Genomic DNA, 14,749 nt, shown 5'->3' with positions numbered 1-14,749 from the left:
CTGGACCTCAGTTGAGCAAGGAGGGTCCAGGTCACATGGCCACACTTTCTCCACGGTGGTAGTGGTATGCTTCTTCAGGACAAATCTTGGGGAAATCTGTACAAGAAGGATTTGCTCACATGTTTTTACATGTTCGTAACATCTACAGCCAAAAATCTTCCTCAGATGTTTGTTAAAAGCAATCATCACCCATTTTATGTTACTGATGCAAAAAACCCTTTGGACCTGCTCCCTCCAAGATGGTTTAAGAGGGGACATTGGTTTCTCCTCTTGCTCACCCCCAACGCAGGCTGCACCTCATTCATCTCTGAGCACCGCACCCCCAGCCACGCAGGAAGGCATCCCTCCTCCCAATAATAGGAGGCCCTGGCACAGTGAATGGCTGTGTGGGTGGACAGTGCATGGCCCTGAGATAATCCCCTGTAATGAAAGGCTGGATCTCTCGGTACCCTTGTAGTAGTACCTGCTGTACCCAACTACCGAACTGAAAACCACATCTCCCCCAAACCCCATCTCCTTCCCACCTGACCACAGCTCTTACTCTTATTTCGGTTGACGTCTGCCTCTCCTACCAGCCCTGACGACAGGGCTTTTGTCTATTTCATTCGCTGTGGTATCTCAGGGCCAAGACAGGTGTTTATAAGGCATACAGTATAAACATATTTAATATACACGTGTTGCAGTACATACTGGCACAGAGTAAGCATTTGGTCACTGGGAACTGCTGAGAGCCAGACATTTGCCCTCTTACAGGTGAGGGTGCCGAGGCTCCAAAGGGTGGCTGTAAGAGACTTCTGAAAGTGGCTTTTCCACCATGCTGCACCGAGCAGGGGCTGACTGTCATTCTGCTGAGGGATTTCATGAAAGGGCAAGTGGCTGGGTCTGGGCTCCCATGTCCATTCCTGTACCCTGTGGACACGTTAACTGTTTTGGTTTTTTTTTTAATTTTTATTAGTATTATTTTTTAATGTTTTTATTTATTTTTGAAAGAGAGACAGAGTGTGAGTGCGGGAAGGGCAGAGAGAGAGGGAGACACAGAATCCGAAGCAGGCTCCAGTCTCTGAGCTGTCAGCGCAGAGCCCAACCTGAGGATCGAACCCACAAACTGTGAGATCATGACCTGAGCTGAAGTCGGACGCTCAACTGACTGAGCCACCCAAGCACCCCATGACATGCTAACTCTTTAAAAAATGGTGGTAAAATATATATAACATAAAATTAACCATTTTTAAGTGCACAGTTCAATGGCATTAAGTACATCCATAATGTTATGCAATCACCACCACTACCTATCTCCAAAACGTTTTCATCATCCCAAACATCATATCTATGAAACAGTAGCTCCCCATTTCCACCCTCCTCCGGCCCCTGGTAACTTTTATTCCACTCTTAGTCTTGAGGAATTAGCCAGTCTTAGATACTTCATGTAAGTGTCATCATACATTACTTATACCTTTGTGTCTGGCTTCTTTCACTTATGTCTTCAAGTTTCATTCATGTAGTGTGTATCAGAATGTCCCTCCTTTGTTCTGGCTGCATAGTATTTCATACGGATATATCACACTTGGCTTATGAACTCACCAGCTGATGGGCACTTAGCTTCTTTCCAGTTTCGGGTTGGCATACTCAGTGCTGTGGCTGCACACGTGCGTGTCCAAGTGTTGGTGGCATCTCCACATTCATACAGCTGTTGCTGGGCACTTCAGTGGGCTCTTGGGGCACAAGTGCCACAGAACTGGTGGTCGAATGAGGATACTGCCCGTGAGTGGGCAGACCTTACAGTGAGGTCTTGGTGAGGGCTGGAGTGTGGGTGCCAGGGCACCCCTGGAAAGGGGCACCGTTGGACCTCTCGGTCTGTATTCAACCAGGTTTCTACGCATGAGGCAAACAACCCAGGCTGGCAGAGAAGTTTGGGAAACCACATACAGACAGCCCTAAGTACCAGTTTCGAATAAAGTAAGGGTCAGACCAGAGATCTGAGGCCCCAGTCTCAACCAAGACTCACAAAAAATGTTAAAAAAAAAAAATCAACTCTGATGTGCCCATTGGAACGTGAGTTGTGAGCCCAGCTAGACACATAAAATATCAGGAGAAATGGCAGATGACAATATTCTAGGATTTGATATAAAGTTAATCACTAAGAAGGAATAGGGTAGGGGGTTCAAACAACACAGAAAATTTGAAAATGGAGAAGAGAAGGGTGCCTGGGTGGCTCAGTCAGTTAAGCAGCTACTTTGGCTCAGCCCTCTGTTCTCCTCTCATGGAGACTGCATCATTTAGGAGGAGAAGCAGGGATCTGCCAAGTCATCTGAAGAGCAAGAGCTGGAACCTCAGACTCAGGCCAGTGGTTCCTGAACCCTCAGCTCACCACCATCATGTAAGGCAGTAAAACCAGACCGATCTAGGACCCCAGCTCTGGGAAATCAGGCCCTAGCTCCCCAGATGACTCTGACACCATGTGCCCAGACAGGCATGTGAGCAGCTTTGCTGGAAACTTGATTTCTGTCCCTGGCCCCTTGGAGGGACCTGCCTGGCCTCTGCCCTTCTGGCCAGCTGTGGGCTTCTCCTGGGCCCCCTCAGATACTCCCAGGGTGCTGCACCTTCTCCACCTCACAGGAAGGGCTTTCCACTAAACTTACGAGTCAAAGAGCATGTGGCAGGTGGGAGTGGAAGGCACCTGCAGGAGAAGGCCATGCTATTCCCACCTCCCCTACCCCAGCAACAGGATGGGCAGGGCTACGTGTCTGTCCCACATGGCATACTCGGAAGGTGCCTGGTATTATTGGGAAAAGCCCCCACTCAGGAAGGCTGTCCCCCCCTAGAGTCACGAATACCCTCCCCTAAGGGTGCCCCACACAGAAAACAATGTCTGTGGGGGTTGGGGGAGGCAGAAAGAGGCCTGGCTAGGGTCACAGGGCGTCATCACCGCTCTTCCTCTGACTTCCTTCCTACTCGTATTGGGGATCCCGGGTTTGTAAACAAGCCCCCCCCCTCCCCACGGGAATGGGGGTCCTCAGGGGCCAGGCTGGCCACTGCCTACTCTTTGTGAGTCACAAACGGACCTTGGGTTATGCTGGGATTCCTTCCTGGCTAATGATTGCTCAGCGGCCAGGCTTTCCATTCACTCATCTCTTCCACTGAAGCAGACACAGACGAAGGAGTGGAGCCAGAGCCCGCCTTCTCCACTAACAGTGACGACAATGAGTAATAATAACAGTGGCAGCTGACACTGAAGGCCTCCACATCCGACTTCGTGGCCCCCGAGTAAAGTTTACATTGAGGAAACAAGTTTATACAGGCAGTGATGAATTGCCCCAGGTCACAGGAGGCACACTGGGGCTGAGGAAGTGGACAGAGTCTCCCCTTGACCAAACCAGTCGGGATCCTCTGAGTTGTTTTCCAATAGACCTCATTCTTGGGAATTTCCCTAAGAGCCCAATTTTAGCAAAAACCCTGCCTTGATATCCTTAATAGTGGATTACCCTCAACGTCTAACCAGATTCCTCATTTCTTCCCCCCGCCCCAGCCCCCAGTAACATCTGATTGCCCTGGCCTGCCCATTAGGTAGGTTTAGCCAGAATCTCCCTTACCCCTGATGTTTCCTGTTAGTAACTTCCAATCGATGACCGCCCCCCCCCACCACCACCCCACACCCTGCTCCTTGTCTATAAATTCCCCCTTCCCTTGTTATAGTCAGAGTTGGGGGTCCATCTCTCTCCCCTGCTGCAAAACCCCCCTGCAGTGGTCCCTATACCTATATCCCGCTGAATATTGTTCACCTTTCTGTTCTAATGAGGTTGTAATTTTTTTTCTTTTTAAATACAGTCCATGTCCTCTACTCCTGTCCCATCTTGTCCTACTGAAGGAAAAGCAAGGGAGATTATTTGCTGAGGAGCACCTCTCAAAGCACCTGTGAGGGGAAACGCAGACTGGGGCTAGATGGCGGAAAGGGGCAGAGAACAGCCAGAGTTTGGAGAGATGCCCCAAGCCAGCCCCCATAACACCACTTGCTGTCTTCTTCCCTGGGACAGGACAGGGTGCTCATCTGACACGTCCGTGTGTCCGAGAGTGTTTGAGAGCACAGGTTATGTGCACGGAGGAATATTTTGTTTATATCCGGCAGTAATGTGGCAAAGCGTTTCCAAAGAGGTCTCAATACAATTAAAGAAGAGGACAAGTATCTGTTCTTTTCTCTCTTCCACTGAGACCCCCCAGTTACCCACCAGTGCTCAGAGGCTCTGGTTCAAATCTCACTGCCTCCTGGATTATTGGAAGGAGTCACCTATTGGAGAATTTGGATGATTTGAGTCAAAGGTTGGTGGAATCTGAGCCTCCTTTAGCCTTGTGTAATGGGCTGAAAAAAGGGGCCAGACACCCAGCCTGTCTGCATCCTCAGATTGCCATTGGGCTCTGCAAGATGGGGGTCAGGGCTGGGTGTGGAGAAGGGATGCCCAGGCTGGAACAGATGCAAGCATGGAAAGGGAGAAGGGAGGGGTAGAAAGAGGAACACATTAGTTGTGAAGCAGCACAGCAGAGCCCAAGCTGTGACTGTTGCCCAGTAATGCCAAAACATGTCAGTTTTCAAAGATGTCCAGCACCAGCATGCTCACAGAATAGCAAAATCTGGAAAACTTAGTGTCCATTAAGAGCAGAATGGCTCAACGATGTGGTTGATTCAATCCATGGGATTCTCCGTAAAGCCAAGAAGGTGAACGCAATCTATGTGGAAATACAGAGTTGGATCTCAAGGACACTGGGGGGTCAATGTCTCAAGGACACTGGGGGGCTGCAGAGTGGTGAGTGTCTGCATTGGGCATGCGAGCCATTCCCAAGCATCACCCCAACTTTGCAGTGGGTGTACGTATTGGTCAAGGTGCGACGCATGCTGAGCTCATGGGGGTGACCCTGGTTGGGGAAGGTACCTGGCTCGTCAAAGATCCTTGGATAGGACCCTAAGAGTGGAACAACTGAAGAGCACTGGCTTTCATTTCTGCTTCTTCCACCCAGAAGCCTTTTGCCACCAAGACCCTACAACTGGCTCAATGGTGTGCCAGGCTCATGGGGAGCAAGGAGGAACCATCGCCTTCTCCCTTAGCATCTAAGTCACAGGTAGGACTCAGGTCCAAGACATCCACTGAGTGCCCCTGGACTAGGAGCTGGCCTACACAGACTCTGCCCATTGAAAGAGGATTTCAACTACCTCCATTACGATCTCAGTCCGTACTTCCTCACTGATGAAGTTCTTTCCAGCTCATCTCTTAACTACGGTAAAAGAATTAGCAGGCAAAGCATCCCCTGAGAACTGAAGCTACCCCTCAAGTAATAAGGACTATCCTGATGTCAGCAAGACACGACATGACTGACCCCAAGACAATGCTTCACCTGACCATCACTGCCCACCTGCATACGCCCACCGACCTTTGTCCCACACTTATCTCATATGAACCTGGAAGCATTTTTGGCACGTTGGAGACAGTCTTTGGGATTCTAGTCCCGTCTTCCCAGTGTTGGCCTCTCTGAAATAAATTCCCTATTTCACCACCACTCCTCTCTGTGCCTTTGGATTTTATCAGCAGTGAGTGGCAAACCTGGTCTGTTTGGGACCCCCTGTGCCCCAGTTACATCTTCTGAGAGGGGCCAAGAATCCTGCTTTCCCTATGCTGGGCAAGGCTGCCCCACTGATCCCCCAACATGCACCCCACACCTCAGTGGACTCACTGGAGTATTGCCCCAGGCTGATCTTACTGCCCACCTTAGGAGAGTCCAGCCCCAGGTCCTGTCTGTAGGGTCAGCTGAAGCCTTGGACCTGCTCTCCTAGGAAGGTATGGGATGTGGCGTGGGGGTGGGGAGGTGCTTCATTAGTTTCCTTTCTCTGTGTCTTTGTGTGGGGGTAGTGTCTGCCCCCTGGCTGGGTGATGTCTGCTGGCAGGTAGGTGGGGGGGGGGGGCGGGGGGGCAGGTATAAGGTGGTCAGAGGAGCATTTTTACTTTTAGATCTGGTCTCAAGGTATGGGGTGGGAGTGGGTCCCTGGAGACCCTGAGCCACTGAGTTCCCTAATAAGCTTCCAGGGTGGGGAAACAGGCAGCGTGAAAACTGTCCTGAGGACCTGGTGAAACAGAGGGGATCCAGAGCCACTGCTCAGGGAGGACTTGCTGGTCTGAATGAATGCATGTGGGCCCTCCCCAATTACTCAGGGGAGACTCCTCCTTCATTCCTACCGCTTAGTATTTCAGCACAAAAAGAATTTTACTTCTTGCCCTCAGGGAAGGGAGGTGGGGCTTCATGGAGAGCCCCTTTCTCCCACAGACACCTGGAACGCCCAGCCAGCCCACTCCTGCTGGAGGCTTTGTCGAAGGATCTGAGGGTCTGAAAGGAGTGGAACAGTCAGTGCCCACCTCCAGGGCAGGGCAGGGAGGAAACTGCTCAGCTGGGTCTGGTAAGATACCCTGTAAGGAATGTGTATATCAGGGTTTCCCCTGATGGGGCACAGAACTGCACAGGTGAGGCCGTGAGAAACACAAGGCAGGCGGCGCAGCTCCTGTCTGCCAAGAAGCACAAGGGCTGATGGTGGGCTTCCAGTGGCTAGGCAAGCTTCTGAAGGACCGAGGGCCTGCATGGTTTTCACTGAGGACCTGGGGTTCCCTTGCTCGTCCTGTATGGACACTTACTCTTAGCCCATCAGGGAGCTTCTATGCCAACTCTGGTGGGGGGGGTGGTGTGTGCTGTGTCTGCCCTGCTTAGGGATGCAGTTGCACCCCCTGGAAGCCGGGTCTAGAAGCCATAGAGAAGATGTCAGGTGGATAGACTCCAGGATTTTTGTGCTTTTTCCAATTTGAGATGGTCTCTGAACTGCTAACTGCAGCCCACAGCACCGCCTCACCGTTTTGCCTTTGGACTTTGCTAACTAAGGATATGGAGGAACTGAGGCCCCCGCTGCAAAACAAGTCAAACTGAACTTCCTGTGGGGGCAAGATGGGGCATAACAGGCACTCAAACAGAGAGAGGGGCAGGAATTCCCCCAACCACTCCCAACCTGTGGAGCCAGGCAACCTCAGTGTCCCAGAAGGTCAAATGGGGAAAGAAACTGGAGCATTTGGAGGAGGGTGTGGGTGGGTTCAGGGGCAGGTGTACGAAGCTGTGTCGGAGGTGGGGGGGGAGGGGCACGCGGTGGTGGCAGAGGGACTCTGCAGGGGGCAGAGGAGGGCGGCAGCCTCACCTGGACTTGGCCCTTCCCCATGATCCTGTCTGTGCTCTCGCCGTCCTCCTTGGTGATCTTTGTTTTGTTGTAACACTTTTCATAGCAGAGAATCCTCAAGGTCTGGGAGCCTTCCAGCTCGATCTCAAACTCCTGTAGCCCCAAGAAAGGAAAGTCCCTTGTTAACAGGTCCAATGACTTCCTTGCTGCCCCAAAAGGACCCATGACTTGAGACCCTGCTTACTTTAGTCCTGTGACAAAGACCCTCAGAAGCTACTTCCCTGTGAGCATCCCATTGTGGCTCAATCTGGATGCTTCTGGAAGCTCAGAATGCCTCTCACACTGAATCCAAACTCCCTAAGCTAGTATGTCAAAAGGCAGTCCCCATTCCCCCTGCATCAGAAGCTCATGGGTGCTGGTTATAAATGCAGATATTCTATGGACTTTGGGTGATAATGATGTCAGTGTAGGTTCATTGATTAGTTGGGGAGGCTGTGCATGTTTGGGGACAGTGGGCATATGGGAAATCTCTGTCCTTTCTGCTCTGGACCTAAAGCTGTGGACCTAAAGCTGCTCTATAAATTAAGTTTATTTGAAAGCGGGGAAGGAAATCGACCCATGGAGGTGATATAGGAGAGGAAAGAACCGTTCTTATAGGTTTTCGAGTTGTCTGCTGTGGGATGTGTGGTGTTGACTTTCTCCTCCATCACCACATGATGTCTTCAGTAAATTCTACATTTCACACCAGTGTTTTTGCAGGCACAGGTTCACGGTGGGGGAAATGGAAGAGGGTGGGGAAAAGAAAGGAGATATTTCTGAGCCTGCATGGGGGTGGGGAGGGTGTGTGTGTGCCAGGAATGTGTAACAGCCCTGATGATCCATATGCACACCCAGGGTGGCCACCAGGTGATGCTGGTCTGGAATCCTCCATGCCTGGGTTCCTTGAGCCCTCTACTGCTGGTGCCTCCAGAACCCCTCCCTCATTGCCCCTGTCAGGTCATGCTCATTTACTCTCTGCAAAGCCTTTGATGGATCCGTCTGGCTGTGATGCTCCCTTGTCACGGCAGCCATCACCCTTTCTGCACAGATGCCCAGAGCTATAATGATTGGGCAATCCTATGGGCTCCCTGTGCCCCAGTCCTACTAAGGCAGCAAATCTGATGATGAGAGTCATGGATGCCAGGAAAGGAGAGCTGGGTGCTGGCCCCATGGCTCTACCAGCCACATGACCCAAAGTGGACCAGACAGCCATTTGGTCTTAGCTTCTTCTTCTCCAAGGGAGCAGGTGGTTTGCTTTCCACCCACAGCCTCAAGCATGAGGCTTTCCTAGGCCACAGCTACTCCAGAAACTGGGAAATGGCATTCTCACAGATCTGGGGACTTCATCAATATTGGCTACTCTATAATCATTCCCACACTCCCAAAGGCTCAAGGTGAGATGGTGAGCAAGTTACACAACAGCTCTCCAAGGTGAAGGAGAACAGAGCAGCAAACTATACAAATCCAACACTCGGGACAGGCAAGTAGGGTCCCTACCCCAGCCCTCCCCCGGCAGAGCCCCAGGCTTCCAGAAACCAAGAGGGCTACAGGGCTCATTCCAACTTCCGAGGAAAAACAGTATGGAAATCTACCAAGTAAACTAAGCAATAACAAAGGCAGCACAAAAAACCCTTTTAAGTTTCTTTTCCAAAACCTTCTCCAGAAAAATAGGCTGTTTCTTTGTGATGGGGAGTGAAGGGGGTTGGATTCTCAGGAACACAGAGATAAAATCTCTTGGACTGGTCGCCCCCCTCCTCCCAGGAGATTCCTGGAATGCTGGTGGAATGTGGGCAGCGGAGGCGGAGGCGGAGGCGGCTGCCTGCGAGGAAAGACATTAGGGAGCCCAGGGCGGGTGGGGTGGGGGTGGTGTTCAGACTCTCCCCATGGAAAAGATCCTGGCCTGCCAGCCAGGGCCAACATACAAGACTTGCCTGGAAGTAGTGCCTCACCTCATTCCAGTTGGGCTCAGCTGTGTCTCTGTAAACGCGAGTCTTGGCTTTATTCACAAAATAACCGAAGGAATCAACCTCCAGGGTACAGTACAGATCTGTGGGAGGGCAACAAAGGGAAGGTGATCGTACTTTTCCATATTACCCGAATTTTCTATCAGAAGCAGGGGCTATTTTTGTAGGGGGCCAAGGGCAGGCTGCCCCAAGATGGGCGGGCCACTGGGACAAGAAGATCATTCTGAGCTGAGAGCAATCAAGACCATCTGGGCTCAAGAGAAATTTTGCCCTTCCTGTAACTGCACAGAAGAATCTAAATTGGGGGGTCTTTCCCAGAATAAGGGTTATTAGCAGAGATAAATCTAATCTGAGTGACCTACTGGTGAGGCAGGGCAAACATCTAGTTGCTAAATATCTGCTCTTCCTGTCGTCCTGTGAAGTGCATTCCTTTCCTCTGAAGCCCTAGACCTCTGCCCCCTTCTCCTAGGTTCAGGATGACATATATGCCTCATTTTGCCTGTCTTTGTAACTTCCATGTCTGTGTGGATTCCCAGCGTGTGTGCTATTAAGTTTAATTTTTTCCTGTTAGTTGGCCTTGAAGGGGACAGGAGTTCTTGCTCCTTGACATTTTCAAAATCAGAAAAAAAAAAAGTCTTAAGTTTCTTTTCAAAATAAAACAACACTGAAACCAATAACCAATATTGCACTGCACATTAACTAACTAGAATTTTAATAAAAATTTGGAAAAAATAAAGCAAAACACCAGTGGCCAGCATTGGCCCCAGCACCTCACGTGCAGATTCCGCCCCGTGGTACAGCTGAACCAGCACCTGTCAGAACGTGTGCTCACCTGGTCATTTGACAAATCCTGGCTAAAGCCTCTATGTGAGCAGAACCCTATGGGTGGTGACCTGGGCAGAGATGAACGTACCATCACCATCAGGAGGATGATGCACAGAGAAGGGTGGGGCTAGGGGAAGTGCCGACCACCTGCGCAGACCCTGCTGTGAGTTTACTAGGTCAACTGGGGCAAAGGGTGCTGCAGGCCAGGATGGGGCACCAAAAACAGCTCACTGCTGGGAGAATTGTGGGGTGCAGGGAGAGCGGAGGTAGGGACCAGGGAGGAGGCCACTCCCAGGGCCTGGATGAAGGGTGGGGCAGGTGGCCAGAGGTAATGAGGAAACTCCACGGACAGAGAATGTCATCTTACTGATATGGCCAGGGAACCAGATGGTGGTTTCTGTCCTAGCCACAGGGCAGAGAGGGTGGCACCTCTCACTGGGGCAGGGCATAAAATAAGAGAAACAAGTTTGGGAGCCCAAGTGATAGATTCAGTTTGGGGATGTGGAGCGTAGAGTGTGGGACACTGGGGACTCAGACAGAAAGTAATAGAGGGAGGCCAGGAGACAAGAGTGGGGATGGAGAGGCAGTTCCAGACATCAACTGCGCTGTTGATGGAAGGGCCCCTGGGCCTAGGAAGAGGGAGTGTATGCAGTGAGGGAGGAAGGCCTAGATGGAACCCTTGAAAACACCAGCATTTGTGTGAGAGGGGTGTGGAGCAGGTGCTCCCAGGGGAACAATTACACCTATGTGACAACCTAATGGAGGTAAAATCTGCACACTGTACAACCCATCTGCTGTAAGTTTGAGGATTTTTAGTAAATCAGCATTGCCACTGTTGCAGAACACTGCTGCCCCCCCCCCCCCAAAGGCCCTTTGGAATCAACTGCAGGCAAATCTCCCATCCCCAGTCCCAGGAAACCCCTGCTAGGCTTTGTCTCCAAATTTTGCCTTAGAAATTTTACACATGTGGAATGATACAACATGTAATCTTTTGCACCTGGTGTCTTTTTTTGGGAATAATTCTTTTGAGGTTCATCCCTATCGTTGCCTGTATCAGTACTCCGTTCCTTTTTATTGCAGAATGGCGCTCTGTCGCATGGATGAACGTGTTATGTTTATCAGGCACATCCAAGTCTTTATACAGACATGTTCTTATCTCTCTGGAATAAATACTTAAAAGCAGGGCTGCTGGGTCACGTGGTACGGGTGTGTTTAACTTTTTAAGAAAGTGTGAAACTGTCTTCCAGGGTGGCCAAACCATTTCACATCCTCACCAGCGGAGTGTCTGAGGGTTCCCATTTCTCCATATCCCCACCAACAGTCATCACTGTGTACCTTTCTGGTCATCACCATCCTGGTGGGCATGAAGTGGAACCTCAATGTGGTTTTATTTATTTTTTTTTAATGTTGATTTTTTAGAAGGTGCAAGTGGGATAGGGGTGGAGACAGAGGATCTGAAGTGGGCTCTGTGGTGACAGCAGTGAGACTGATGTGGGGCTGGAACTCACAAACTGTGAGATCATGACCTGAGCCGAAGCTGGATGCTGAACCGACTGAGCCACCCAGGTGCCCCCTCACTGTGGTTTTAGTTTACATTTCCCTATGACCGTGAGCATCTTCCCATGTGCTTATTAGCTACTTGTATTTCTTTGGTGAAGTGTCTATTCAAATCTTTTGCTCATTTTATTTTATTTTTATTTTTTTTTAATGTTTATTTATTTTTGAGACAATGCGACAGACAGAGTGCAAGCAGTGGAGGGGCAGACAGAGACCGACACAGAATCTGAAGCGGGCTCTAGGCTCTGAGCTGTCAGCCCAGAGCCCGCCGGGGCTCGAACTCATGAACCGTGAGATCATGACCTGAGCTGATGTCGGATGCTTAATCGACTGAGCCACTCAGGCACCCCTATCTTTTGCTCATTTTAAAAAACTGGCTTGTCTCCTTAGCACTGAGGTCTAAGAGTTCTCTAATATGCTCTGAATACAAGTCCCATATCATGTATATATGGTTTGTAAATATTGTCTTCTATGCTGTGGCTTGTCAGGGATTTCTTGTTTAGTTTTGCAGCATCAGTGGGACAGGTCAATAGCACAGTGCCTGTCCTCTGTCCTCCTAAGAGGGACGATGAGGACTTGTTTGGAGTGCCATGCTGAGAGACACAGTATGTGCCACCCTGGACTGAAATGCAACCAGCCCTCACTGATCTGACAGCTTGCGTAGCTGAGAGGCGTTCCCCGCCTGGGAGGGGAAGGATGAAAAGGGTAACCAGTTAGCTGTCAGCAGCCAAATCTACTCTACTGGCTGGGGTCAAAGTGCTCCCTGCAGCCCTCCTTGCCTGGAACTCAGGCTGTATTTCCTGGCTACAGAAAACTCCAGTGCCTGCAATTACAAGACCCGCCTGCAGGGGGCAACTCACCAGCTCACACATCCTGTCCACAGACCAAAGAAGGCAACGGTCCACTCTGGGTATCAACCAGCACAGGACCTCACCCGTTTAAGGGCCAAAGGCACCTGATGATATTCTGAGCCACGACCCTGGTTCCAGGGTCCACAGCCTCCAGCTTGGTGCCCTGTCACCTTCTTCCTCAAAGTAACCACTTACTTGAACTCTGCTTAAAGCCGCTGGCGGAGTGGACGATGACATTGAGAAATCCATAGAGCCCCGGAGATTCATCATCTGCGCAAGAGACCAAAGAGGTGAGCATCGTTCTCCTGAGGGAGGCAAATGACAGGCTGTGCTTCAAAATCAACCCTCAACGGGAGGGTTTGCCATTTGCTCAGCATGGGGCCAGGTGATATCATGAGCCAGAAACATAACCATTGTAGCCTCTGTCTCAGGGGTCTTAGGATCCGAGTTGGGTTTACAACACAGGCAGACCAGGGACTGGGTTGAAACACAGTAAGGTTCCCAGGACAGGAGAGGGGAGGGGTAGGGTGTGTCATGTGACATGCATGTTGTCATGTGAGGAGTGGCATGTGACATGTGTTCATGTGCACAAGCACATACCTATGAGTGGGAATGAGTGTACGTACATAAGTGTGTGTGCAAGTGAATGCAAAACACAGCATGACCAAAGGTGTGGGTGGGAAGTGCCTGGCTGGAAGGACAGGGGAGCAGGACCAAACCCAAAGCACAGAGGATCCAAGATGCGTCATGTGACCAGGCACAAAGTCATGGGGACAGACCACCCCTGACCCATCCCATCTACCCCTGGGAGGGGCCAACAGACCCTATGCAGCACACACATTCTGTCAGGATGAAAACCCATGGTCTCACAGACAGTGCTGGCAGCAAAAAGGGAAAGCAGCCCTTGTGAGGACAGCCCACCTTCTTTGTTGATGGTCAGTGGAATGCTGTGGACGGTCTGAAGTTTGACACACGAATTGGTCAACATCTGCAGCTCCACGGATGTTAGGGAGAAGCTTTTGAAACCTGAAGAAAGTGGAACCCAGGTGCATCAGCCAGCCAGTCAGCATGGCTCCTCAGACTCCAGGGACACCCAGAGCGCCTTCTCCAATGTGCCTGCACTGGACCTGCACCACACCCTGGTGAGGAGCTGTGATGGCCAGGAGGGGGCGATCTGCTCCCACGAGAGGAGCTGGTAAGTGGCCAAGCAAGGTGTGGCTTTGGCCCAGGCTGGGTTTGGCTGGTGGGGACGGGATTAGCATAATGCTTGCAAACCCATGAGCTGGCCAGGCAACTGTGAGTGGTGACCTGCAGAACCTTCCCGTGGGGTATCCCCCCACAGACACCCAGTACAACCCTGCCCTGCACTCTGCTAATGAGGGCTCCCCATCCCCACCCGGTGAGGAAAAGGGGTTTATTTCTGTTACGGTGCTGAGCAGAGAATAGACGCTGACATGCTGCAAATGGTTGGGGTCCCCTGGTTACAAAAGGAAACCCGGGACATGAGCATGGATGGGCAGGGCAGCAGGCACCGGCCATCAGAGCTGCCAGGAGTGCCTCGTCCTCCAGGACACAGGGGCACTGCGGGGGATGGGGGTGGGGGACACTGGCTCAGCACAGGCATGGATGATAAGCTTGGAGGGTAGGGAGCTCAGGACAGGGCAGAGGCATGTGGGGCTCCCAGCCCACCTGGGACACGGTGCTCAGCCTGGCTCTCTCTGCAGACACTCTCAGAACAGTGGGCACACAGAGTGCACATGGGAACCTCTTAACAAGACAGCTGAGGAATCCCAAACTATACAGCTGGGGGGCAGAGGAAGGAAACAGGACCTGTGGCAGAGTCTGTCTTCCCACCCCTGAAGACGGCCAGACAGAACCAGGGGCAGCTCTGAGCTTGGGAGAAGCAGGAAAGAACAGCTAAGAGAGGGAAGCGCCCAGGGAATGGACTGCCCCAGACAGGAGCAAGCACCCTATCCTAAGAGTGGTCAAGTGCTGGCCCCTCAGATAGCAGAGAGGGGCCAGCACAGTGTGGCTGTTCAGGCTGGTCCAGCCAAGGGCTCCTTTGGCAATAGCACCTGCTGAGGGGACAGGCAAGAGTACAGGGGGAGCCACAGGGAGTAGGCAGGTTCAGGAGACAGGCAGGGCATTGGGGGAAGGCATGGGTGGGGGGGTGGTGGGAAGGAAGGGTTCATAGGGGAGGTCAGAAAGTGGGAGGGGGTGATGCACAGGGGATGTGGGGAAAGCCTTGGAAAGGGGGTACAGGGGGTAGGGCCCTGGCAGGAGCTCCTGACCAATTTATTTTCTGAATCAGAGCTCCC

The 14,749-nt window shown here is 51.5% G+C and overlaps 1 protein-coding gene across 3 annotated transcripts in view; it reads right to left on the bottom strand.

Annotated features, from left to right (window-relative positions):
* The window catches only part of BCR (BCR activator of RhoGEF and GTPase), a 128,593-nt gene that overhangs the window by 12,524 nt on the left and 101,320 nt on the right, over nucleotides 1–14,749 (bottom strand). Inside the window, exons 13-17 of one of the 3 annotated variants that reach the window (XM_058690952.1) lie at nucleotides 13,353–13,457; nucleotides 12,627–12,701; nucleotides 9,184–9,281; nucleotides 7,217–7,348; nucleotides 648–909 (exon numbers count right to left, since the gene is read on the bottom strand). In XM_058690952.1, coding sequence (XP_058546935.1) covers nucleotides 859–909; nucleotides 7,217–7,348; nucleotides 9,184–9,281; nucleotides 12,627–12,701; nucleotides 13,353–13,457 — 461 coding nt within the window. In that variant the 3' untranslated portion in view covers nucleotides 648–858. Of the gene's footprint in view, nucleotides 1–647; nucleotides 910–3,698; nucleotides 4,720–7,216; nucleotides 7,349–9,183; nucleotides 9,282–12,626; nucleotides 12,702–13,352; nucleotides 13,458–14,749 lie in introns of those variants that run through there. The other 2 variants (XM_058690951.1, XM_058690950.1) reach the window with 2 other exon arrangements.

Source organism: Neofelis nebulosa, chromosome 11 (assembly GCF_028018385.1).
Source record: "Neofelis nebulosa isolate mNeoNeb1 chromosome 11, mNeoNeb1.pri, whole genome shotgun sequence".
NCBI classification, from domain to species: domain Eukaryota; kingdom Metazoa; phylum Chordata; class Mammalia; order Carnivora; family Felidae; genus Neofelis; species Neofelis nebulosa.
The sequence above is the reverse complement of the archived record's forward strand: the minus strand, read 5'-3'. Positions and strand labels throughout refer to the sequence as shown.